General features: G+C 39.1%; 1 protein-coding gene across 29 annotated transcripts in view; it reads right to left on the bottom strand.

Annotated features, from left to right (window-relative positions):
* The window catches only part of rims2a (regulating synaptic membrane exocytosis 2a), a 711,765-nt gene that overhangs the window by 308,254 nt on the left and 376,561 nt on the right, over window positions 1–26,950 (bottom strand). For 19 of the 29 annotated variants that reach the window (XM_078397846.1, XM_078397849.1, XM_078397851.1 and 16 more), the window contains 4 exons: window positions 17,852–18,060; window positions 16,862–16,981; window positions 6,775–6,874; window positions 6,164–6,287 (listed from right to left, as the gene is read on the bottom strand). In XM_078397846.1, coding sequence (XP_078253972.1) covers window positions 6,164–6,287; window positions 6,775–6,874; window positions 16,862–16,981; window positions 17,852–18,060 — 553 coding nt within the window. Of the gene's footprint in view, window positions 1–6,163; window positions 6,288–6,774; window positions 6,875–16,861; window positions 16,982–17,851; window positions 18,061–18,167; window positions 18,236–26,950 lie in introns of all 29 variants that reach the window. The other 10 variants (XM_078397872.1, XM_078397861.1, XM_078397867.1 and 7 more) reach the window with 1 other exon arrangement.

Genomic DNA, 26,950 nt, shown 5'->3' with positions numbered 1-26,950 from the left:
TGTCAGAACCCTCCAGATGAAGGGTACCAACCTGAAATGTCATCTGTCCATTTCCCTCCTCAGATGCTTCTTGGTCTGCTGAGTTCCTCCAGCAGACTGTTTGGTGCTCTGGCTTCCAGCATCTGCAGACTCTTGTATCTCTATCTCTTTCCACTTTAAAAATAGTCAAAGAGTCTGTTTCCTTGAGCAAGAGATATAAACAGAAAATGCTAAAAAAAGCACTCAAAAGGTAAGGCAAGGCAGCATATGGGGAAAGAAAAAAAGATTGTAATGTTTTAGGTCAAAGAACTAGAAAATTGAAAGATTAAGTTAGTTTGTTGCAGAGAGGGTGGGAAAGGAATGGGTAGGGTATATGAAATATCTCTCGTTGGTTGAGGCTAGGATTGTCAAGATGATTCGACTGTTCATGATGCCACATGGTTACAGATTGATGAAGGCAATTAGAAAGATAGAAAACTAAAAATATAAACATGTTAAGCTGTGAAATGTAGATCAGAGATGTGTCTGAGAGATGAAACCCAAATTAGAATGGTGAACTGCTCTGCAGATCAGGCAGCGTCTGTGCAGAAAGAAAACCTGATATTACAGATGAATAACCTGCAGCAGAATTGACCAGTTCTGATACATGCAGAAAAAGCAAGTACCTCTAAAATTGAAGAATTGGAAGTTGAGTTCCAAAGGCTGCAAATTACCAGTTTAGAAAATGAGGTGCCGTTCCTCAAACTTACTTGGAACTGTGCAGATAGCTTGATATTGATCGGTCAGAGTGGGGATAGGATAGAGAATTAATGTGACATTCAAATGAAAGCTCTAGGTTGCTCCTGTGAACTTAACTATGCAAGGCAGACAAGCAATCTGAAATTGGTTTCTCCAATGTAGGAGACACCATACTGTGAACATCAAATGTAACTTATCTAGACTGGAAGTAGAGCAAGTGAATTGCTACTTCATTTGAAAGGACTGTATGGGGTCTTGAATAGGAGAAAAGGGTAAGGACAGATATTGCTTCTCCTGCAGTTGAATGGAGACAACAGGAGTGATTAGTGGGGATGGAAGAGCAGACCAGGGAGTCCTGAACAGAAGGGTCCTGTCAAAATGCTGGAAGGGATATGGAGAGGCAGATGTATCTAAATCTTGTTGAAAATCATTGAAATTGTGAAGAATGGTCCATTAAATGTGGAGTGATGTATGGTATGCGATAAGTGAGGACCAAGAAATCTATCCTTGTCCTGGCCTGGAGCAGAGGTGATGTGAAAAGACATCTTGGAAATAGAAAAACCGCAGCTGAGATCCACAACTGTGGTGGAGGAAGGCCACGGTTAAACAAAAAAAACCATTTCCGAAGCACGAGATCACAGCATCTGTAAAGGGAATTGAGAAATTAGGAGAATGGAAAGGATACTCTTCAGGAGACTGGATGAGAGGAAGTATAATTAAGATGGTTGTGGGAATGTGTGGGCTTGTAATAGATTTTGGTCAATTGGAAAGACAATACTTTAGTGATTAACATACTTGCAGTAGATTTTGGACACTTTGAAGAAGAGCATTTCCAAAACACATTATCTTTCAGAGAAATAAAAATTTGCTTCTTCACTGTATTAAATAAGTGAATTCTTATTTTTTTTAACCGTTCTCGATTCTTTCACAAGAAAAAAGATTCTTTCCACATTGGCCTTGTCAAGAATCATCTGGATCTTTGTGTTTCAAATCCAGTCTACATTCACACTTCTAAGTTCCACTAGGTACATGTCTTGCCAGTCCAACCTCTCCCCATGAAGCAACCCATCCATTCCAGGTATTAATTTTGTAAACTTTCTCTAAAGTATTTCTAATATTTAACATCCTTCCTTAAATAAGGAGACCAATATTGTATATGTTAACATTCTATCGACTTTCCTATTTACGTACAATACCGCCTAATAGTCTTTTGGTGAATCATGCACAAGGACTTCCAAATCCCCCTGCATCTCAGAGCCACAAGTCCACAATGTCTCACCATTGCCTCATTTTACTATCTTGCCAAATGGATACTTTTACATTACACTCCTTTTGCCATATCATTGTCCATTCACTTGACATATTCATATCTCTCTGCAGTCTCGTGTTCTCTTCATAACTTTCCTAACATCTCTGTACTATCAGCCAATTTAACAAACTTACCTTTTAGTGTCTTTTTCCAAGTCATTTACGTAACATGTAAATATTTGAGGCCCCAGCACTCGAGTTGCTCAGGCACCCATTGCTGGTACTGAACAGGTCCGAAACTGTGAACTTTTATCTTTCACAATAACCATTGATATTGCACTTAATCAATTGACCTCTGGAAATCTAAGATTAGTATATCCATTGGCTCTTTTTATCTCCATAGAATACGTTACTTTCTCAAAGGGCTCTGAAAAATTGGTACAACATGATTTATTTACCTGATTACCTTGATTCTTTCAAAAGTACCCTGCCATATTGTGTTTGATAATAATTAGCAGTTTTCCTAAGCAGTTTTAGCTACCTAGCGTATTTCCTATTGTAAAGAAGTTATATTTACTATTTTACTATTTTATATTTCTTGAAAATCTTTCCCAAAACACAAAAATGCAACAACTGTCTTATTAGCCACCTTTTTTAAGATCCTTGGACAAAGTCCACTAGGATGTGAAGAATTGTTAGCCAGTGCTTCCGACAATTTGCTCAGTATCAGATCAGTGGTGATTGTAATTCCCCTCCCCCATCCCCCCCCCCCCCCCCCCCCCCCCCCCCCGAGTTCTTCCCTCCCTTCTACTCATGATTTATAGGTACTTATAGGCTGTTAATTGTTTCCCTACATGATACAACTGAGTGGAAACAAACTGCTAAAAGTACTTTGAAACAATCTTCCAGCATAAAGGGCCACGTACATAGACGTTCTCTTTGAAATAACCTAATTTTGTCTTTTTCTCCATAATCATGAAAATGAGTTATCTGCCAATGCATGTTCATTTGCCAGTAGAAGTTCCTATCAAATCTGTTGTTAACACGTTTGCAGAGAATCCATTACAGATCTGTGTAATTTTTCTTGCCAATCATTTTTTTTAAATGACTGCTGGTTGCAGACCCATTTGAGAGGAGAAATACATTTGCTTAGAAATTTGCCTTGGTTGATATCCTCAGCCTCCTTGTATTTTTTTTAATCATATTTTTTCCCCAGCTATTTTTAATGATATGGGGTGATAGAGTTGTACAACACAGAAAATGGCACTTCAGCCCACCTAGTCATATCCATTTGCTCATCTAATCTAATTTGCTAACATTAGTTCTACACCCCTCTATGCATTGCTTACTTAAGCGTCTATTTAAATGTCTCTTAAATGTAGTGACTGCATCTGACTTCACCATATCCTCTGGTAGCGAGTTCCAGATATCAACAACTCTGGATTAAATAAATTTTCCCCTTAAATTTACTTTGGGGTGGCGTGGTTGCATGGCGGTAGAGTTGCTGCTTTACAGCGCCAGAGACCCGGGTTCGATCCTGACTACAGGTACTGTCTTGTACTAGGAGTTTGTACGTTCTCCCCATGACCGTGTTGGTTTTCTCTGGGTGCTCCGGTTTCCTCCCACACTCCAAAGCCGTACAGGTTTGTAGACAATAGACAATAGGTGCAGGAGGAGGCCATTCGGCCCTTCGAGCCAGCACCGCCATTCAATGTGATCATGGCTGATCATTCTCAATCAGTACCCCGTTCCTGCCTTCTCCCCATACCCACTGACTCCGCTATCCTTAAGAGCTCTATCTAGAGGTTCATTGGCTTTGGTAAAAATTGTAAATTGTCCCTTGTGTGTAGATTAATGCGAGTGTATGGGGATCGTGGACACGGTGAGCCGAAGGCTCTGTTTCCGCGCTTTATCTCTAAACCAAACTAAATCTTATTTAAAATCTTTCCTCTCATCTTAACTCGGCACCCCTCTTGTTTTTAATATTCTTACCTTACCCTTCTCCAAAGATTATGACTATTTACCCTATTTATGTCCCTCATTATTTTATATACCTGTCAGGTCACCATTCAGCCTCCTTCACTCCAGGTAATCAAACCCTGCCTATCCAATATAATCTTATTATTATGTCTCTACTATTTTTACTTGCCTGAAATTTCCCTGCAAATTTATTACTTAGAATTTCTTCTTATTAACTGGGGGTATATAACATTTTGAGAGGAATCAATAGGGTAGGCAGCATGGAAATATCAAAGACAAGAGGGCATGGCAACAAAGTTTAAAGGAGATATGCATGACAACATTTTTACACAGAGAGGGTTGGGTGCTTGGAATGTGCTTCCAGAAATGGTGGTGAAGGCAGATATGATAGTGGCATTTAAGAAACTTTTACATAGGCATATGGATATGCAGGATATGGAGGGATATGGATCACGTGCAGACAGAGAAGATTAGTAAAGCTTGGCATCATGTACGGCATGGACTAAAGAGCATCTTATTGTGGTATAACTTTCCATGTTGTATATTTCATGCACGTTAATAGATAATCTCTGATTGATATTGCTCCTGCTCACATAAAATCATAAGTTTAAAAAAAAAATTACATTGTTGTTTATTTCACTGAAACTCTGAGTGCAAAATTCATGATTTTTAAAGAAAATGTTGGAAAATCTCAGCTGGTCATGTAGCATCTGTGGAAAGAGAATGTTTCAAGTCTAGAAACCTTCATCAGAATGAAGGATCTTTGACATGAAGTATTAACTTTGTTTCCTCTCCACAACAGCTGACTGATCCACAGTGTAGTTTCAGTATTTTTTTGTTTTAATGCCAGTTGTTAAAATGTCATTAGCTGCAAAGTAATGAATGTTTGGCATTGAAACTTGGGATATCAGAATGTGTTTGGCAGTTTCATATTGCAGCTCATATTGCATCTCGGGGTCTTTCTTCTACATTTGTGAAAATACATTACTTTAGGAATGTGACACCTTTACTGTCACATATGCACATGGTGAGATGCCATGTAATATGACAACAGATATTGCTTAATGTTCTGATAAATCAGACGGCATGCTGTTTTAAATTGTTAAAAGTGTTATACACTGGCCCAGTTTTCAGTGATTAACTGTTTACAATTTCTGCTGGCAGACCACAGCTTTCTGCAGCATGCAAGTCTAATTCCCAATTGCGAAGCTCAGTGTATCTAAGCGTAATCAAATGAACAGTGGTAAAACAAGCCCTGCCCATGGAATTACTGAAGGGTACTTTGATAGCTGGCCAAAGTATGTTTTTAGTTGGTTCTTAAAGCTATAAAGATAGTTGAATGCTTCAGTATATGTCTGTCATTCAGAATCATACAAAAGCTATCAAAATTATAAAATCTTTTGTTAACCTTTTTTATAAAAAAAACAAAACATAACGCACTTAAAAACTGGTAAAAAATATTTAACTGAACTCAGTCACATATGTAACAGGAAGATGGCAACAGTTCAATAGGGTGGATTGCAAGCACCTTCTCAAGGGTATTTGGGTGAGGGGAAGATAAATAATTGCTGGCTTTACCACCAATGTCTAGATCCAAAAAATGATTAAAAATAAACCAAAAATAATTTAAAGTTAATATGAATTATAAAATAATTACTTTGGACCTCTGCAACCATTCCAGTTTATTCAAATAAAAGGAAATGCTCTCCCAGAACCAGTTCTGACCGAGCACAAGATTTCCAGGGTAATTCAGCAATTCATGAGCCAGAGCAATATCATAATTTCATTGATGAGTCCAATTGTTCAGCACAATCAAGAAAAGACTGGCAAAGAGCAGCTAGCAAGTGTACACATCTATAATTTTGGCAATTACTCATGGAATTCTTGGCATTTGCCTGCAAAAATTCAGCCAATTCAGCATATAGTGTGTTGCTCTGTTGCTCATGTAGACCAAAAGAAATGTTGTTATTAAATAATAATTCAGTGAAGGCGGTCTATATTTGATTTTTGCACCCGAGGTCCAAACTCTGTTCTCTTCCTTATTTTAACTTTGCTTACTTCATTCAGTCAATGACTGCTGCCATTTTGACTTTTTTGGGAACATACTTTCAATTTGTTGGGATTGTACAAATTTCACAAAATAACTCTCATATGTATTTTTTATTTAAGTGGTAATTTAAGTTTGAACAATGTGTTATATTACGTAATATTTACTAACCCAATAGGCCTGGAAACCAGCAGTTCTACTTGTGGCTCTGGTTTGGATTCAAAAATGATGTTATACACCTCCTCAAAGGTAGCTCCTTGTAATGATCTTCCATTCCACTCAAGTACTTCATCACCTAAAAGCATCACAATAATGCAGTGTGGGTAGAGGTATCAACATTTCAAAAAATACCAAGCATAGATACTTTTCAAATTTCCTACAATGCAATAGATTAACTAATTCACTGCTTCAAGATGTATCCAAATTAACACCTTCACTGGAATTCATTTACTTTAGATGAAATAGATACAAACACAACATTTGTTTCCTATTTTGATAGATTTTGTTTGGATACTTGAACTTGGATTTTTCAGACGACTGTCAGTAAAACGCAGAAATTGAAAAAAAACATAATAGCAAGCCATTTATTATGCCACAAATATTTATCCTAACTGTTGCACACAATTTTATCATCTAATTTTAATTCACATGAATAAGGATGCACTTCTGAAATGAATACTGGAGTTTGGCTATGAAATTAAGGCAGTCAACAATAAAGTAACATTGATGAAAACAATAAAAGAGAAACAATAAAATAAACTAAATCTTTTGATTGAAAATACCTGGTCTAAGATGCCCTACAGTATCTGCTAAACTTCCTTTCTTCACCTTGGTAATGAATGCGCATAGTCGGCCAGATTCAGTCATTTTTCCACCTACAACCTGTTTCAAAAATGAATCAAAGGAAATCAACGTTATCAGTTCATCTATTCTACTTAACAATAAATTGGTTTAGCAGCATTTAAATTCAATCAGTAGACCTTGCCCATTCCAAATCATTTCAGGAAAATAGGTAGCGAATTGGAAATAATCTTAATTTAGGCATTGTTTTTATATTCACTTCACATCTTATAGTTGTTTTAATCAATGCCTTGAATTTGTCTTCTTCCACTTCACTCAGACATGAGAACAGATAACAATTGGCTGCCTAGTATCTGCTTACGACAAATTGTGGAACTTAACCTAAATCATCGATACTGCTTGTAGTTACGTGTAGAATTGTGCTGCATTGTATTACAGGAAAATTTCAAAAAATTGAAAGAGGTTACGTTTTTAAAATGCAATCTTGAAATTATATACTGTTGACGTGTTAACCAGGTCTGCCATGATCATGCTAAGGAGATTGGAAATCCACTGAAACCTCAATATAATACTTTTGGTGACATCTAACACTGTCTTAACAATATTTTCCAGTGTCAAATAACAGTCTGGGAGTAATTTAGTTACAGAATAAAATACATGTTGCTGAGCAGGGTTTTTTTATTGAACTACTATGCCGACAATGATATCGTGATTTGCTTTCCCTCAGCGGCTGATAAGTTGTTACTCTATACTTTTTGATGTCTGTCTGTCTGTCTGCCTGCCTGCCTACCTGTCTGTCTGCCTGCCTGCCTGCCTGCCTGTCTGTCTGTCTGTCTGTCTGTCTGTCTGTCTGTCTGTCTGTCTGTCTGTCTGTCTGTCTGTCTGTCTGTCTGTCTGTCTGTCTGTCTGTCTGTCTGTCTGTCTGTCTGTCTGTCTGTCTGTCTGTAAAACTCTCGGTTTGTTTGTTTATATATGTTTATGTGTTTATGTGGGTACCATGCCCTCTACACAGCCAAAACGGTGCAGGACAGCTCGACAATTTTAGGCCCACCCTACTCACCATTCCCCTGTGGTGTGAATAAACCCACTTTTGTTACTTTTTAAAAACAATTTACCTAATAAACTTTAATAAATGCACCCCCCCCCCCTCACCAGGAGGACCAGTGGGAGGACCGGCGCCCGTCCCGGCATGCCCCACGCCTTCCTCCCATGGTGCAGCGTGCGGCAAAGGCTGCGGCAGAGGATCTAACAAGATTGCGGTCCCCGCCGCTCCCCGCCGATCGCAGCCGAGCTGCAGTAGAAGCTTCGGCTTCACGCCCAGCCGGCAGGAGAAATAGGGCCGAGGTTAGTGCCTTCTATCCACTCTCGCCCACCCGCGGCCCCGGGCACACTCCCCGCACGGCAATGGGTCCATGCCGTCGCCAACGTCCCCCGCCGCAGATTGCAGCTGAGCTGCAGGAGATGCTTCGGAGCCATGAAGGAGAGGCTCGCAGGAGAAACGGGGTCGATGTCAGTGCCTTTTCCCAGTCACCGCTTACCCGCACACGAACACGGGTGCACTCCCCGCCTGGCAATGGTTGGGCCGAGGGGGGAGGGAGAGGTGGGGTGGAGGGGGAGGGGGAGGAGGGGGAGGAGAGAGGGGGGAGGGGGGGGAGAGGAGGGTCAGGGGTCAGTGGAGATGGGGTAGGGGTGAAGGGGATGGGGTAGGGGGTCGGGGGTCGTGGAGGGAGGGAGGGATGGGGAGAACATGGGGAGTGGGTCGGGGATGGGAGGGAGGGATGGGGAAGGGGTGAAAGGGCTGGGGGAGTGGGTGGAGGGAGAGGGGGGAGAGGGGAGGGAGGGGTGAAGGGGATGGGGAGGGGTGAAGGGGACGTGTGAGGGGGAGAGGAAGGGAGGAGGGGGTGCGGAGGGGGTGCTGCACCAATGCAGAAGAGGTTTGGACCCAACGGGTCTACTTGGTCTAGTTTTTAATAATATTCTGATTAAGCTATGGCTCTAGCTCATTGTCTACGATTTGCTAGCATCTCACAGTTCTCTGTTGCAGCTTAATAGGGTGTAGTCTGCAATGATTTGAGTCAAGAAAGTCGGCATTCAACACTATTATTCCCTCAAAACTCGTCCCCAAGCTCCGTGATCTTGGACTGGAGACCTCCATCTGCGGATGGATATTCGATTTCCTGACGGGCAGGCCCCAGGTGGTGAGAATTGGCAGCCACACCTCTTCCTCACTGATCCTCAACACAGGCACACCACAGGGCTGTGTGCTCAGTCCTCTCCTGTACTCCCTGTTCACACACGACTGTACTGCTAAGCACAGCTCAAACAGCATCCTAAAGTTTGCTGATGACACGACCATCTTGGGCCTCATCACAGACAACAATGAGACGGCCTACAGAGAGGAGGTAAAGGCACTAAACAGCTGGTGCCAGGAAAATAACCTCTCTCTCAATGTCAGCAAAACTAAATAGGCCGCGGGATTTTTTTTCACCGCCCAGCGGGGGCTTCAATATCGGGTGCCCCGACGTGGCAACTCCAACAGCCTGACCGCGGGACAAGACGGCAGGGAAGAGAAAAAGACATTCTGGCCTTCCATCACAGTGAGGAGGGACTGGAGGAGACTCACTGTGATGGATGTTTCTTTTTGTTTGGTGTTAGTTGTGATTGTATGTGTTATTGCATTTTTATTGATTAATCTTATTGGTCTTATTGTTCAACTGCGGGTAATGTTTCATTTTACTACACATTTATGTGTATGTAACAAATAAACGACTATTGACTATTGATTGATTGACTATTGACATGATCGTGGACTACAGGAGACAGCGGGGGACTGGACACCTCCCCATCCACATCGGTGATGCTGAGGTTGAAAGGGTCAGCAGCTTTAAGTTCCTCGGTGTGCACATCACTGAGGACCTTTCCTGGACACTGCACACGAACACAATAACAAAGAAGGCCCACCAGCAGCTCTTTTTCCTGAGAAGACTGAGGAAGTTTGGCATGAATGCCAGCATCCTCACAAACTTCTACAGATGCACCATCGAGAGCCTGCTGACGGGCTGCACCACAGTCTGGTACAGGAACTGTTCTGCCCACAGCCACAAATCACTAGAGAGTGGTGAAGACGGCACAGCACATCACTGGCAATTGTCTCCCAGCCATTCAGGACATTTTCTACCGGCGGTGCCTGCGGAAGGCACGCAGCATCATCAAGGACCACAGCCACCCAGCACGCAGGCTGTTCTCCTTGTTACTGTCAGGCAGACGATACAGGAGTATGGCTGCGCGTACCACCAGACTTAAGAACAGCTTCTACCATCAGGCCATCAGGCTTCTGAACTCATAAACACATAGATTTCAAATCATATATGTTGATTATTTTTAATATTGTCTTTTTACCTATTTTTAATATTGTCTTTTTACCTTACTAATGTCATTTTAAAAATCTTATTTATCCATGGAATATTACTGCTGAGGTGACCCGTTGTCTTGTCAAATACATTTAATTGTACCGTTGACCCTGTGCCAACCTACATATGACAAATAAAATGTATTATTATTATTATTATTATTATTATTATTATTATTATTATTATTATTATTATTATTATTATTATTATTATTATTATTATTATTATTATTATTATTATTATTATTATTATTATAATAACGGAGACAATTATGCTTCCCTGTAAAAGCTAATTGGTAACATTTTAGACAACCAAGGCCTCTATATCACTTGAGAGCTGGTTGCCATTATTTTACACTTCCACTTTCAAAATCCTGTGGATCTCATCAGTTTTGGAGGGTTTCAAGTGCTGTCGTCACACAACATAAATTCTCCTTCCTTCTCTATACAATAGATCTCAGCCTGTTCATTCCCACAGAAACACACATATGAGGTGTTCTGGTCATATCAAAACACGTTAATGTAAAAATTAACAGTAAGGAAAAAATATCATGAAACACTATAAAGTGGAAAGGGAAGAATGGAGTACAGCGGGAAAAACAACTTGACAAAGAAAGACAAATACAGAGATGTAGTATAAATGGAAAAGTGCCAGTGAAGCACCAGTTTAGATCAGTACAGAAGAAAGATATGACGTGTCAACAATAGCAGAAAAACAGTCATTTGAAAGATCTAAGAGTTATTGAGAAAAAAATCTGTATACGGATCAGGAAAGATGCGTGGATAAAAGGAAAATATGATCAACAAAAGGGAATATCACAGTACAAAAATGGATGAATTGCTTGAAATGAAATCATTTAAATGCTTCCCAGTCGGATTTAGAAACCTGGAGGCTCATTTTAAAAGCTGGACACCAAAGGCGTCATGATATCCAATCTCTGAAGGGTTAAGGAGGAATAGTAGCTGAAAAAGGCTGCGTTAGGCACAACATACGGTACATTCAACTGAAGATTGACACAAAATGCTGGAGTAACTCAGCAGGACAGGCACCATTTATGGAGAGAAGGAATGGGTGACATTTCGGGTCGAGACTCTTCTTCTCGACCGGAAACGACGCCCATTCCTTCTCCCCAGAGATGCTGCTTGTCCCACTCCGGCTTTTTGCGTCTATCGTCGGTTTAAACCAGCATCTGCAGTTCCTTCCTACACATTAACCTGTGCCCATGCACACAATGTGAGGCAGTAGAAGAGTTTCTGACCGCTTGCACATTTGTTTGTTTTCTGCTCATAGCCAGTGCCCTCGGTACTGTTCCTCACCTTACCTTATTCCCTAATATTTTGTTAATGGCTAGTGCTACATTGGCTAGTCTGCATCACCAAAAGCTGTACCTCTTGAAGGGAAGCGGCTCTGTCAGTGCCCACAGGCATTCGCACAGTGAGCCGGCACAGATCTACTTGCACTTTATTCTGTTTTAAAACTGTTACAATTTGATTCATTGGGTTGTTTAAATTAATACTGACTAGCTAATTAAATTATTGCATCGTATGGGAGGCGCATTCCCAATCTCGTTGTACCCCTGTACAATGACAATAAAGATATATTGTATTGTATTGTATTGTATTGTATTCTGGGACTCATTGTGAGATATACATTGTGAGATATACATTGTGAATATCTCCTGGGAGATATTCAAGGTTGTCAGCACATTGTACAAAGTGGTCTCCGCAATTTTCAAACTCTGCAGTAAAGGCTTTAAGCTGAGGGTTACAAACCAGCAGAGATGTCCTGGTTCCGCATAGCCACAGGGAGAAGACAACAGTGGCAGTGAATAGCTGACGCAAAGCCCTGAAGATAAGGATACAATGTTCCATACATTGAATAACCTAAAAAAAGTGTGGTCAAGGCTATCAAATCCCTCTAGCAAATGGCTGATCTCACCAATTTTACGGAATACTGACACTTCTCACTACAACATAACCACTTCTCTCACTTTCAATCTCTATCATTGTATACCATACTTACACTTCGCATTCATTATTCTGCACCCCAATCCAAAATATTTAATATGCTACAAAAGTCACAACTATGTGTCTTGACTATCCCACCCTACATGACATTGTCACAACTATGTGTCTTGACTATCCCACCCTACATGACATTGTCACAACCAGCACATCATTCAGCAACATACACAATAGTCTAGCTTCGTTACAAATTGTGAAGAATCACTGACAGTGGCAGGAGACCAGCAAGATAAGGAACTATTTCATTGTCTATATGTATTATAACTGGAATATCACAGAGTCTGCAGCCATTGGCAGTACTAAACCAAAGAATGTGGATGAAGACCATTACTTTATCATGAAATTTATTCAAGTCTGTCAAAAAATAATATGCCCTGCACAAATCCATGTTTTTATTTCTACTTTTTGGAATTCCCATGAACATTGTCTACTGCATAAAAGTTTATTATATAAAAATGTGAGTGTATAACTTCAGGTTTTTTTTCAGTTCCATGCAAATGAAGGTGAACTTTCTGAAGTAGAAAGCAATTGTCACTATTTCTGCGTTAATAGATTCTCCAAAATGTTCCTTTCGTTTATTTATTTATGCCAGGATGTAGACATCACTGTCAAAATAAGTATTTATTGCCCATCCTTAATTGCCCTTAAGGAGGTGTGGTGAGCTGCCTCCTTGAACTTAGCAGTCCTTCAGCTGCAAGGATTCTCACAATGACATTGAGCAAAGAATTCCAATGACTTGCAGAGGAACTTGAATGTAGCAGTAATCCCAAATGGCTGCTGCCCATCCTTTTTTATAGTAGAACTCCACTGCCAATACAACCCCTGGAAACTAGTTGCAGTGATTGCTGCATTTTTGGTTCGGACATCCAGGCCACCTGTTGTAGCAGGGCTAGTGTATACATTATGAGCACTTCCCAATCTCCAATTTCTGTTTTTAGAACTGTTTCAGTTATGTTGACTGGAAGATCAATAATGCCCAGGACTCCAGGAGTAAAAACCCATTTCTAATAATCAGTTATATGGGATCTGTTACCTCACGATTGCTTCATCATTAACCAGATCTAAATCCTAAAGCCCTCTACCTAAAATCATTATGGAACTATTTCCCCACATAGACTGCAATGGTTCAGGAAGGCAGCTCATCGTCATTTTACAGAGGGCAATAAATTCTGACCTTGCCAGACACATCTGTATTTTATTTTGTAGGGAGCCAGGGATGATACTTGTAAGCTCTAAAGCAATTAGCACCTATATGATGCAGGACTGTCAAATAAAGCTGTGTATTCTATTTTAGTCAACCAACATGCATCCTAATATGTGCTTACATCATTTATAAATAATATCATCATAAGGTTCTTCTCGACTGGAAACATCACTAATTCCTTCTCTCCAGAGATGCTGCATGACCCATTGAGTTACTCCAGCATTTTGTGTCTGTCTTCGGTGTAAACCAGCATGCTTCCTACACATTAATAATTTACACATCATGCATAAATATGCTTCAGTAGCCTTGTCCCATAAATGGCGTAAATATAAAAGTATGTTCACATCCACATTTCTGATGGCTGCACATATCAAATTATTGAAATGCAAGTCTGCTTGTACGCTGGCACCTGAAGTGATCTTGACAGATCTATTGGTCACCTGTGTCTTACATGACGGATGACTGATCACCAGATAATTTACTGGATGCAATGAACTAAAGTGCTGAGACCAGCAATCATCGATGTGTTATCCCTGTACTGCAATTCGGATGGGCTCCTGTGGAAGGCAATGTTGCAGTCAGACATTTTTCCAACTATTGGTAATTAATTATTCTTAGAATCTCAGCTCGAGGACAAAGCAAATCACTAGCCATCCACTATTTCAACTGTTCATACTCTCCACCAAGCCATCAGTTTGCAACAAAGTACCACACACTGCAGCAATTTGCCAACTGCACCCCAAACTCATTATCTCCGACACCGACAAGGTCAAGAATAAAAAGTACATCAAACTTCGAGATTCCTCCGTCACAAAATGAGTGAATTCACAATCTTATTATCTCAAAAGAAGAGTAAACACAGGAAGCAGGTTTCCTAATTGGTGCATTAGATCACAAAACATCCCTTTAAATCTCAAAGATCTCAAAATTTCTGTTCCATATAAAGTGTCATGAGGTTCTTTCCCTGAATTCATTGTTCTCTCTTTCCAGGTTACCAACCCAGTTTCAATGTACAAAGATACACAGAATCTTTTCTATTATTTCTGATTGCAATTTCATTTCCTGTCTTCCTTATCGATCCTGAAATAATGAATTGCATATGTGTAAGGATTCTCAATACTGTGGCTGCCCAAACCTCCTATCGTGACATTGTACAGAAAATTCACGAACCTAGTCTCCCAACTGTACTGACATGGACAAACTATATCGTGGCACTGGCAGAGATTCTAAACTGGGACATAGCACCCAAAAGAAGAAAGTAAAAGTGAAAAATGTTGGGCAGGATTCCCTCTCTTAGCCTCTATTCAATTGCAGCTAATAAGTAGTTGACAAACTGAGTTCATTTGGATCAAAGCTTTATGTCACGTGTGATTATTTTCAGAGATAAATGTATTTCCTCAACACTTGTGCCCTTTATCACAACAATTATTATCCTGGAAGGCTATTTGTATCTCCTGAGTTGCACTCCAGTGCAGAAAGTAGGGAGAGAAAAAACCCTAATATATTAGGAACTGATCAAAATTGATTTACAACTCTTCACTTACACGAGGATGGGCAATTAATGTATATAAGTCATATTTACTATGGGAATGTAATGGGTTTCTTTATTTGACAGTTTCTATTTACTAAAAATCTACTCTAAATGTGGATGAAGAATTAAGGCAAAGCCAACAAACTGGTTTATTTTCTCAACCTGCTGACATTGTGCAATACAATTTGTGTGACTAAGCACCACTCAGAAGTCAGACATCAGCGGAGAAGTATTTTGTCAGCATAATCTCTCCTGATCCACTTCAGCCCCCAAGCCTCTAGCAGATATGAATGCACAAGCAATTATTTCAACGAACCACAGTATATAATGCCAAAGTTGTGTTTGCACATGGAATAAATCAATGCTTGATCATTACTTGTTTTAAAAGATGTTTACTGACTAATTATTGTATTTGTGCATGGTTTGTTTTGGAGCTAGTTACATTTTTTTTAATTGAAATTGATCTGTGTGCATAACTGGGTAACAGGTATTTAGTGTGCTATTCCTTGCATCTAGTTTTGCTATGAGGCACAAGTTCATAAGTACTTGAATTCCATTTGATTTCAGAATATTTAAAAAAACTTTTAGAACTTATGGAACATGTAACAATTCCCCCTAAAAACTCTATGGACTAAACTAAAAGAGTACTCTGATGCTTTGGATATGATATTTATGATTCAACTATTTCATTAATTATTTTTAGATGATTAGTTGGTCTTTTTAAAATTGTAAAGAACAGTAAGTAAACACTCCCTGGTGTAATTTTGGTGAAATCAAAATAGTTCCTCGATAGAAATAAAGGAGGAAAGATATTGGAGAATTCCCTCATTCCTGTGCATAACATAACTGGGAGCGGAGAGCTGGCATAGATATCATCCAGATTCTTTAATCTATTGTTTCTAACAGAGTTGGCATTGTTGCTGTGCATCTTAGGTGAGATTGGTGTGTACTGCATGTGAGTGCTGCCTCCTGCTGGAGGGTTTTGGGTATTCATATCAATGGTCAATAGGGTGTAGACACAAGGAACTCCAGAGGCTGACTGGGAGATGTCAATTTGTGGCAGATGATCCAAAGAAGAATAAGCAAAATGGAGGTGGTCTGAAATTCCCTGTGAATTCTCCCAATTCCCTAGTGTTCTTTCATGATGGCAAGAGAAACCTTTCAAAAATAATGATTTTCATATTAACTTTTAGAGTTTGGTCAACCTACACTGCCACATCAGATGACCAAAATATCACTGTGCAATCTACAGACTGCAACCTCCAGTGATAATCCTAGAAATTCTCAATTCTGCCTTAATTATGAATTTGATTCCACAATATAGTAGCTACTTTCTCTAAACACTTACCATATACTTCTATAAAGTATAGATTATTCTTGCATCTGATACTATATAATATCTTGGTGTTTGTTAGATTATTTCATGTGTGGTTTTACAAGGAGATTGTTCTAATTGGTTATTTAAAGGAATTGAGCCTATTTTTGAACCACATGAAATGTAAAGTACATCTGCTGAGAAAAAAACCCCATCTTCTGTGATCAGACAGTAAACTATTAGAATTCTTGAAACAGTATCAAATAAATGATTCTGCACAAAAGGCAGAAAGCTAACACAGCATAATTTAGTAGGCCAACTATATATCACAGAGACTCCTGTGGAACTTAAACTTCAGCCATTCACCAGACAGTAGCATATTTGAGGTCAGATTAAGGAAATGTTAAACCAGTTAAATTAAACACATCATACAGCAAGAAAAACACATGTATAAAAATACATGGATCATACTAATGTACATTATCAAAGACTTTCTATGAATTAATTGAATAAATTACTTAATTGACATGCCAAAGTATATATTAATAGCTAAACGTAGCCACAGATCTTCAGGTATTACTCACTTTCAGACCCAGCAGTGCTCCAGAATCTCTAGGCACAGTACCATCTTTTAATCGTTTATTTAACAATATTCGACCAATTAGGCGTTCTCCATCTTTGGACGGTTGCCACGTCACCGGATGCTATGAGGTCAAAGCAATAACACACAGGTCTTTAATACTTACACTTGTTAGTGCGCTAACAAGTCATTTTTTAATAACATTTAGTTTTCCATTCAACAAAGAACACATTGTAATTACACAAACATTTATATTTTTGATTACTAATTAGAGTTTGGTGCACTTTAGTACACTGTGAGACAAGAGATCCACTCTGAGACATTTTTTAAGCATTTGAAAAGTTTGTGTAATTACAGGAGCTCATTTCTTTAATTCATGCTGCATGCAGAGAAAAAAGCAAGCAAGGGCAAGAGTGCTCAATAAGGCTACCCACTTTAGAAGCTATCACCACTGTCAACACCAACTGCCATGATTACCAAGTTTAAGCAAGTACCAAGCAAACAGCAAAACAGATACTATTACACACCTACCAAAATGCCACTGCACCAAAATAAGTTCACATACATGAAAGTGGAAGGGAAAAAAGAAAAACACAGTTCTGTGCAAAACAGATCCAACTTTTCCTCTCAGTCTGATTTAAAAATCATATCATGTTAAGGGGACACTTTAAACTAATATTCAATCAGTAAACAAAATCAATTTGGGAAGTTTCAAGAACATACTTATCACTCATGAACAACACAAAATGTTTCTAAAAGTCTACCATGCAACTGTACAACTGAACATTCCTGTGCATCTTGAAAATAAAGAATTTAATTTGCTGCAGGAACAGCAAACAATAAAGCAAGCAGTTTTGGATTTTTAATTTATTTTATCTGCACTTATATAGATGTGCATTTAGCACTGGAAAGACCCTGTCCTTTTACAATGAGTGACAGATAGCAAACAAAGACCAAATGAGCAGGTAGAATGCAGGCTATACAGACTTAGTACCTTCTCGCTATGGCTATGTTCTTCGTTTAGTGTTGTGCTACTGCATGTATCTACCCCAGAGTCTTTAATCTGAGGCTCAGACCATTCCAAGTCCTCTTCCAATGAGTGGCCGCCAAATCGCACCATTTTCTTTTGCATCTCAGACAAGGTGTTAGAGTCCGACAATACTGCCTGCTCACTAGTTTTTCTTTTTCCCCTTTGACTGTTCCCTACAGGCGTGGGATAAAAAAAAGAAAAGAAACATGCAAAGGCATAAATAAAACAAAGGATAGTGAAATGAAAAGGAAACTGAATGTTAAGGCTCCACATGTCTCACCAAAGACATTGGGGACGCCTCACTGCTATGCCAAGACGCATGGTCCAGCCAGTAGTAATCCACGTCCCCTGTGAGAATCAAACACATAAGAAAATGCAGAAGAGGAAGGTACAGAAAAGGACAGAAACAGAAATTACAGACAACTGTATTAAACAGCAAGAAGTTAGATTTCTGTGTGTTGCAAAAAGATGATTCTTGACATGAAATCAATTTTGGAATAATCAGGGCAGCTCCCAAATCTCAATGACCTGGCAGCTTTACCTTTTAATTGAATTTGAGAGTAATTTTCCTTCCCTTTCTCATTACATGGGCTACAAACCAACTGTGGTCAAATGGCCAGGATAACGGGATAACAGCCTGCTGACAAAATTGCCAGGAATCCATCTAGAATAATTATTTTTCAGTTTGAAAATGCCCTTATTTTGCTCGGGTTTCAATTTTTGTCTTGATATTCACAAATTATTATATAATTATTCAATAGCATGTAAAGATTGTCATAATATAGCACTTGAACTTTGATGGTTCTCTAGGCAATAATGGGGATGAAAATCTTTGATTTTGAGAATCATTAACAGCTTATAGTTAGATAGGTCCAGAGTCTATTGTTAAACAGATGACTTTGGAGAGAGATATCCAAATGAAACTATTTCCATCTCAAACTTCATTGGTGTCATTATTATTATTATGATTAGTAGTAGTAATATTACTATTATCATTATTACTAAAGCCAGGCAGGCACTTGGGAAAAAATATATATTTGCATCCTTTAATACAAAATGTGTGAAAGGAGGACAGTGAATGGGAATAGAAAGTGTATAGAAAATCAGTTTGAATATTCAAGTAACAAACCAGGAAAATACATTATTTTTATACATCAACATAAACTTGTTAACAGACAGAAACCAACACTTCATTAAGCTATTAAATTAAATTTAGAATGATTATTAACTTTAGCCAAATATTCATGTTTGTTTAATATTTTCTTGGACAAGCAAATATAGTTAAAATAATGCAGCAAAGACACAGAAAATCACAATGGGCTCAGATAAACACCACTTTATGGACCTGTGGCTCCCAATTTGACATTTTGGCTGTTTAATAAATTCTCAATCCATAGCAATCGGATTTCATTCACTTTAAGTAATGGGTGGAGTATAAAGCATTTTCTCCCCCTTTGTTCCAGACACAGCCCCATAGTTATGCATAGATTGATTCTGATTTCTAACCTGGATGTGGTAATGAGGAGGTTGGAAGGATATTCAAGGACATCAAAATACATCATCTCTAAACAATGGGAAATTTGATGAATTACAAATGTATTGCTATATTTAAAGGAAGTGAAATTTGGAAGGTTTGTTTCTTCAGGAAATAAAACTGTCATATAGGTATGGCTCATCTCCATTCCACTCCAGCTCATAAAGCTATATTTAACACCTATTCTGCAGATTCAGGCTATAAAGTGCCTGAAGCAACGATGTAGAAAATAAAAATGAATTTCTCATTATGGATCTAAAGAACAAGTAGCATTTAGAATGGGCACTGAAGAATGGGTAATTTTAGAAAAAACACTGCTCCATTTCTCCCAGCCACAAATTTCCTAGCTAATCATTTATTTCTCACTGCATACCACAAATAAAAGTGAGGAGACTGTGGCTTGTTGCCATCCAAAGATGCTGAAATTGGAATGATGCTCCAGACATAACAAAGTCAATACTCATCGAGTTCAAGAAAACATTTATCCAAAGTAACCTTGATTGTTGAGGCGATCATCTAAAAATTTTCAAAGCTATGCCTTAGGAACCCTTTGCCTTATTCCCAAGATATTAGTTGGAAGGAAATTACATTATGAATGGCTTTTATGTAAAGCAATGAATACAAACATATTCAATTTTCATGTGGATACAGGTGACCAACTAGTGACTCTTGAGGTCTAGGTGGAGGATCTAATTTATCAGATGATGTTCCTTATTTCATGATTGACAAGGAATATTTCCTCACCCCATTTGTGCTGCTTTTTGCAATTTCTTAATTATGTAGATTAACTCCATCTTTTTGTCTAAAGGAGTACAGTCATGAGAAAATCCAATGTATAACTCTAGTATCACTGGACAGTCATAGAAACATAGAATATAGGTGCAGGAGGAGGCCATTCGGCCCTTCGAGCCAGCACTGCCATTCATTGTGATCATGGCTGATCGTCCACAATCAATAACCCGTCCCTCCTTCTCCCTATATCCCTTGATTCCACTAGCCCCGAGAGCTCTATCCAACTCTCTCTTAAATCCATCCAGTGAGTTGGCTTCCACTGCCCTCTGTGGCAGAGAATTCCACAAATTCACAACTCTGGGTGAAAAAGTTTTTTCTCGCCTCAGTTTTAAATGGCCTCCCCTTTATTCTAAGACTGTGGCCCCTGGTTCTGGACTCGCCCAACATTGGGAACATTTTTCCTGCATCTAGCTTATCCAGTCCTTTTATAACAAGGATGTCCTTCCTCAAACTAGGAGACCAAAACTGTACACAATTCTCCAGATGTGGTCTTACCAGGGCCCTATACAACTGCAGAAGAACCTCTTTACTGAAATCCTCTTGTTATGAAGGCCAACATGCCATTAGCTTTCTTTACTGCCTGCTGTACCTGCATGCCAACTTTCAGTGACTGATGTACAAGGGCACCCACGTCTCACTGCACCTCCCCGTTATCTAACCTAACACCACTGAGATAATAATCTGCCCCCATGTTTTTGCCGCCAAAGTGTATAACCTCACATTTATCTATATTATACTGCATCTGCCATGCATCTGCCCACTCACTCAACCTGTCCAGGTCACCCTGTAACCTCCTAACATCCTCTTCACAATTTACACTGCCACCCAGCTTTGTGTCATCCGCAAACTTGCTAGTGTTGCTTCTAATTCCCTCTTCCAAATCATTAATATATATGGTAAACAGTTGCGGTCCCAACACCGAGCCTTGCGGTACTCTACTCGCCACTGCCTGCCATTCTGAAAAGAACCCGTTTACTCCTACTCTTTGCTTCCTGTCTGCCAACCAATTTTCTATCCATGTCAACACCCTAGCCCCAATACCATGTGCTCTAATTTTAGTCACCAATCTCCCCTGCAGGACCTTATCAAATGCTTTCTGAAAGTCTAGATACACTACATCCACTGGCTCCACTTCATCCATTTTATTTGTCACGTCCTCAAAAAATTCCAAAGGTTAGTCAAGCATGATTTCCCTTTCATAAATCCATGCTGACTTGGACTTATCCTTTTACTGCTATCCAAATGCACCGTTATTACCTCTTTAATAATTGACTCCAGCATCTTTCCCACCACCGAAGTCAGGCTAACTGGTCTGTAATTCCCCGTTTTATCTCTCGCTCCTTTCTTGAAAAGGGGGATAACATTAGCTATCTTCCAATCCACAGGAACTGATCCTGAATCTATTGAACATTGGAAAATGATCACCAATGTGTCCACTATTTCTAGAGCCACCTCCCTGAGGACCCTGGGATGCAGACCATCAGGTCCAGGGGATTTAGTCTACCCAATACTATTTCTCGCCTAATGAAAATTTCTTTCAGTTCCTCTACTCCCCTAGATCCTCTGTCCTCTAATACATCTGGGAGATTTTTTGTGTCTTCCTTAGTGAAGACAGATCCGAAATACCTATTCAACTCTTCTGTCATTTCCTTGTTACCCATAATAATTTCACCCGTGTCTGCCTTCAAGGGACCCACATTTGTCTTTGCTACTCTTTTTCTCTTAACATATCTAAAGAAGCTTTTACTGTCCTTCTTTATATTCTTGGCCAGCTTCCCCTCGTACTTCATCTTTTCATATTGCCCGTTTTGTTACCTTCTGTTGTCCTATGAAAGTTTCCCAATCCTCTGGCTTCCCACTACTCTTTGCTGTGTTATACATCTTTTATTTTAGTTTTATTCCATCCCTAACTTCCCTTGTCAGCCACGGTTGCCTCCTACTCCCCTTAGAATCTTTCTTCCTTTTTGGAATGAAATGATCCTGCGTCTTCCGGATTATGCCCAGAAATTCCTGCCATTGCTGTTCCACCATCATTCCTGCTAGGATCCCTTTCCAGTCTACCTTGGCCAGCTCCTCTCTCATGCCTTCATCGTCCCCTTTGTTCAACTACAACCCTGACACTTACAATTTAACCTTCTCCTTATCAAATTGCAGATTAAAGCTAATCATATTATGATCACTACCTCCAAGCGGTTCCTTTACCTCGAGTTCTCTCCCTCCGGTCTTCCCTCTTTCAGTCTTTCCTTCTGGTTTCAGTTATGCTTCAAGCATCACCAAATTAGTTTTTTTTCAGATCTAAATGTTTGCACTGGAATCTAAAATTGCTGTGTTGTTGCTAAATTGAGATATGGTATTTAAGAACAACCACTTCTAATCGATCCCAAGGAAACATTGGAGCAAATTCAATTAAATTAAGAAGTAATATATCCAACTGATATTTTTAATAGTTTTTATACATCTAAATGGATATCAATATCTTTAAAAATAACAATTCAATATACTCTTCAAATGTTTATATTCAATCAACCTTGAAGTTAATCAGCTTATAAAGAAGAAACTGATTACATACAATTTAGGTTTAAAATATTCTTCTCAAGGAAATGACTGGGGAAAAAGCCAGTTCATGCTGGAGGTGCATTTTTTCCAAGCCTTGCAATCCGTATGTAAAATAATTATCCATATGAATATGTCTTACCTTATTTTTTCAATTCTTCTCAAATTGTTAATTCCTATTTTTAGAATATTTTCATACTTTAAAATATAATTCTTAATCCTAATTTTGTATGTAAAGGTGTTTTATTTCTCTACAGCATGCCAAATCGACAATATACCTACCACAGGATTAACAAATATGGCTCTCACATTCATTTCTCTGACTTTTTGGGGTACTATGATTCAATTCTACCTCTGAGGTTATACACTTTATCGTTAATGGGTTGAGCTAATCCAGAAGAGAAACTTGGTTTTGGTTTTAATTTTACCTTCTACTCAAGAGAAAGTTAAATATTTTTTGCTCAATGGGTGTAGGTTATTTTGAATTTAATCCTAAATATCAGTCAAACTTAATTCCCTTCAAGATGTGAAGCAGACATAACAAAACAGACAAATTCAAAAACCTGTCTCCATGTTCATGTAGTGAACTGTACAAAAACTTGATAATCACTTTCAATAACATGTTACTTCACAGGTGGATGTGCTGCTTATGGTTTGAGCAACAATGGCGATGAAACAGCTAACAAAACATTCTGCCCTGAACTACATGTTGCAACATGAATAGAGGGTTGATTGTTGCATCCATGACCTGATATGTTGCTTCCTTATCGCAGCCAAGAGAAAACATCTTTAAGGCACTTGAAGCAAAGGGGGCTCAAAAAAGAAACTTCTTGGAGGTTAAATGTACACAGATACACACAGACCATCAGACCAAGCTATTTGAAGGCAAACTTCCAGGTTGGTGATTCCACATTTCAGCCCCCAAGTCCACTTCTAAATACAATTCAAAAACATTGTCAATTGCCCTACAATCTATAGTACTTAGGTCCTGGAAAACGTGCCCAATAAATCACCTCGCAATAATCTCCATCAATCAAGACAGACTCTGAATATTCATATGACTTTGCAAATTCACATACATCAACCAGCAATCCGGACCTCGCACCCACATCCCTCTGCCAGCACTGCCAGCTTTTCAAACAAAACAAATACATTGTATTTTGTATTCAGCAACAAATTAGTGAGGAACAGGACCTGTTGCCAAGTCCTACTCACCATATATATAACATTGAACATATATGTTCCTAAGGGATCTTGGCAGAATGGCTGTGGAAAGATGTTTCCCGTTGTAAGATAATTTTGTCGGCGGTGTAGTTGGTTGGTTAACAACAAGGGATCACCTATTTCAGACGACAATAATGCAAACACTTTTCTATCAGCGGATTGAGAGCTTAGAACCTTCTTGGTGAAAAAGCAGTGGAAGCAGATTTTCAATAAACATAAGGGTGTAAGGTTACCATGGGTAGACAAAAGAGTAAATTGAGGTTAAATTCAGATCAGTAATGCTATTATTAAATGGCAGTGTGGGCTCAAGGAGACACTTATGCTTCAAATCATATGTACATTCACGGCTGGGAGGAGAGTGTAGTGACCAAGGTCCTTTCTACAAGGGAGACCTGAGATAGACCTGAGACTAAATCCATGTTGTTTTTGCTCCCACGCAAGGAGAAATATTCTCACAGCATCGACCCTGCACAAGTTCATGCAGAATCCTATATATCACATATATGATATCATATATCATATATATCATATATGCACGGTGGCGCAGCGGTAGAGTTGCTGCCTTACAGCGCTTGCAGCGCCAGAGATCCGGGTTCAATCCCGACTATGGGTGCTGTTTGTAAGGAATTTGCACGTTCTCCCCATGACCATGTGGGATTTTTTCCGAGATCTTCGGTTTCCTCCCACACTCCACAGGCATACAGGTTTGTAGGTTAATTGGCTTGGTAAATGTACAAATTGTCCATAGTGTGTGTAGGATAGTGTCAATATGAGGGGATCGCTGGGCAGCGCGGACTCGGTGGGCTGAAGGGCCTGTTTCCGCACTGTATCTCTAAACTAAAAAAAAATCAGTGTAGTTATCTCATTCTTCTAAATTCCAGGATGGAGGAGCTCCATTAGACACTACCTTTCCTCATTAAAAGCTTACCCCATTTCAAGAATCAATATAACAAATCTTTGCCGCAATTCATCTAAGAATTTCCTCCCTTAAATAAGGACACCAAAAACTGGTCTCAGCAAAGTCCCTTACAGTGGTACCAAGAGTTCCTTATTTATGTACTTCATCCCCCTAACTATTAAGATCAACATTTAATTTCCTTTCTTAACTGCTTGCTGTATTGACACCAGATATGTTCCGGTACTCCTTCAACAAAGATACCCAGATCCTGCTAAACACCAACATTTACCAGTCTCATGCCATTTAAATGAAACTGTCCTTTTCTTTTCTTCCTCCCAATGTAAAACAATTCACATTTTCCCTCATTTTACTCCATCTGCACTATTTTTTCTTCTCGATTTATCTCTATATCAGAAACAAATCTGAATACAATACAATAGTAAAGTCAGAAAGCACTGATAAAACAATGCTGCCTGAGTGTTTCCGGCATTTTCTGTTTCTACTTCAGATTTCCATTTTTATTTTATTTTGATTTTCTTTAGCTACAATACATTTGATCCCTTAATATCAACCATTACTATAGTCACCTGCTCACTGTGGCATCCCGTTAGCTTACCAAACTGAACATAAATCTGCTTATTCTAATCCTTTGCTTTCTATCAGCTAACTAATCATCCATCTGTTCTCATATATTACCCTCAACCCCATCAGCTCTTGAATTTATATGCAATAAGATGATCACTAAAGCAACCATCACATCCTGGAGTCTCTTCAAAGTCTCTACAATTTCATTATTGTTCAGTTAATTCCTCTGCCTTGCCTGTTAAGGGTTCAAAGTATACATTGCTCCTCTTCTTCGTAAGGCTTCTGCAAAATCGCTTGCACCTTTTCACTGGTGACCATCTGCTTTGATTTCACACCTTACCCTTCCCCATGTGTTCCTCTCCCTTGACTCAATCTGAAGAAGGCTCTCGACCTGAAACATAACCCATTCCTTCTCTCCAGGGAAGCTGCCTGTCTCACTGAGTTACTCCAGCACTTTGTGTTCATCCCATCTTTACTTTCTTTGGTTTGCTTCCCGAGGATTTCAGGTTTTAATGAAATATATATTTGTTGACATTTATAGTACTGTGTTTTATGACATGTTTGGAACTTGAAAAGGAGTTTAACCCAAAGTGGAACATAATTGATTAGAACAGCTTCACCCCTTTGCAGACATTAGACTTTGTAACTGGAACTGGTGCGCTGTGATTGCACTTCTATTTAGTATTATCTGATTTGTTTGGATAGCATGCAAAACAATGCTTTGCACTGAATCTTGGTACAAATGACAATAGTAAACCTAAACCTAAACCATTCCTAGGTCACACAGTGCACTGCCAATGCATTCAATTACGATCTGCTTTCTACATCAGAAAAGCACATGTTAATGTTGATCCTCATGACACCATATTTTTTGACATTTTTAATTAACATAAAATTACGCTATTCTCAGGGACAATTGTGAACAAGTCAAGAAGGTCTTTGTAATGTTTCCTGCTCAAAGGCAATACCATTTAAAAGGGTAAATTTCTGGATTGTTGCGGAGCTCTTTGGAGGATATTTGCATGGGTGAAAAATACCTAAGTCATTGCAGATATTTTAATTGAACTCAAATCCAAATTTGCACTTGGAAATTACTCAGATGGGTGCCTCCATTTTGCTCTCGTTAGCACATTTTTTGAGTGGGAACATCAGACTAGATGTTGTAAGTATTGCAGGCAACCTTAGGAGCCCTGAGGGAGTAGGTAAAAAAAGGCATCATCCACACAAATTCTAGAAGGGCACATGCTCTTATTTCAACCTCTTGTAATGCCACCTCTTGTGAGTAGGAAAATGAAAGAGCTGGACGTCAAGCAACCAGGACATATCCATTGTAATATAGTGGGAAAATAACTGCAGATGCTGGTACAAATCGAAGGTATCACAAAATGCTGGAGTAACTCACGGGTCAGGCAGCATCTCAGGAGAGAAGGAATGGGTGACGTATCGGGTTGAGACCCTTCTTCAGACTGATTCACAA

The sequence above is a fragment of the Rhinoraja longicauda genome, chromosome 4, assembly GCF_053455715.1.
Source record: "Rhinoraja longicauda isolate Sanriku21f chromosome 4, sRhiLon1.1, whole genome shotgun sequence".
Classification (NCBI taxonomy): Eukaryota; Metazoa; Chordata; class Chondrichthyes; order Rajiformes; family Arhynchobatidae; genus Rhinoraja; species Rhinoraja longicauda.
The sequence above is the reverse complement of the archived record's forward strand: the minus strand, read 5'-3'. Positions and strand labels throughout refer to the sequence as shown.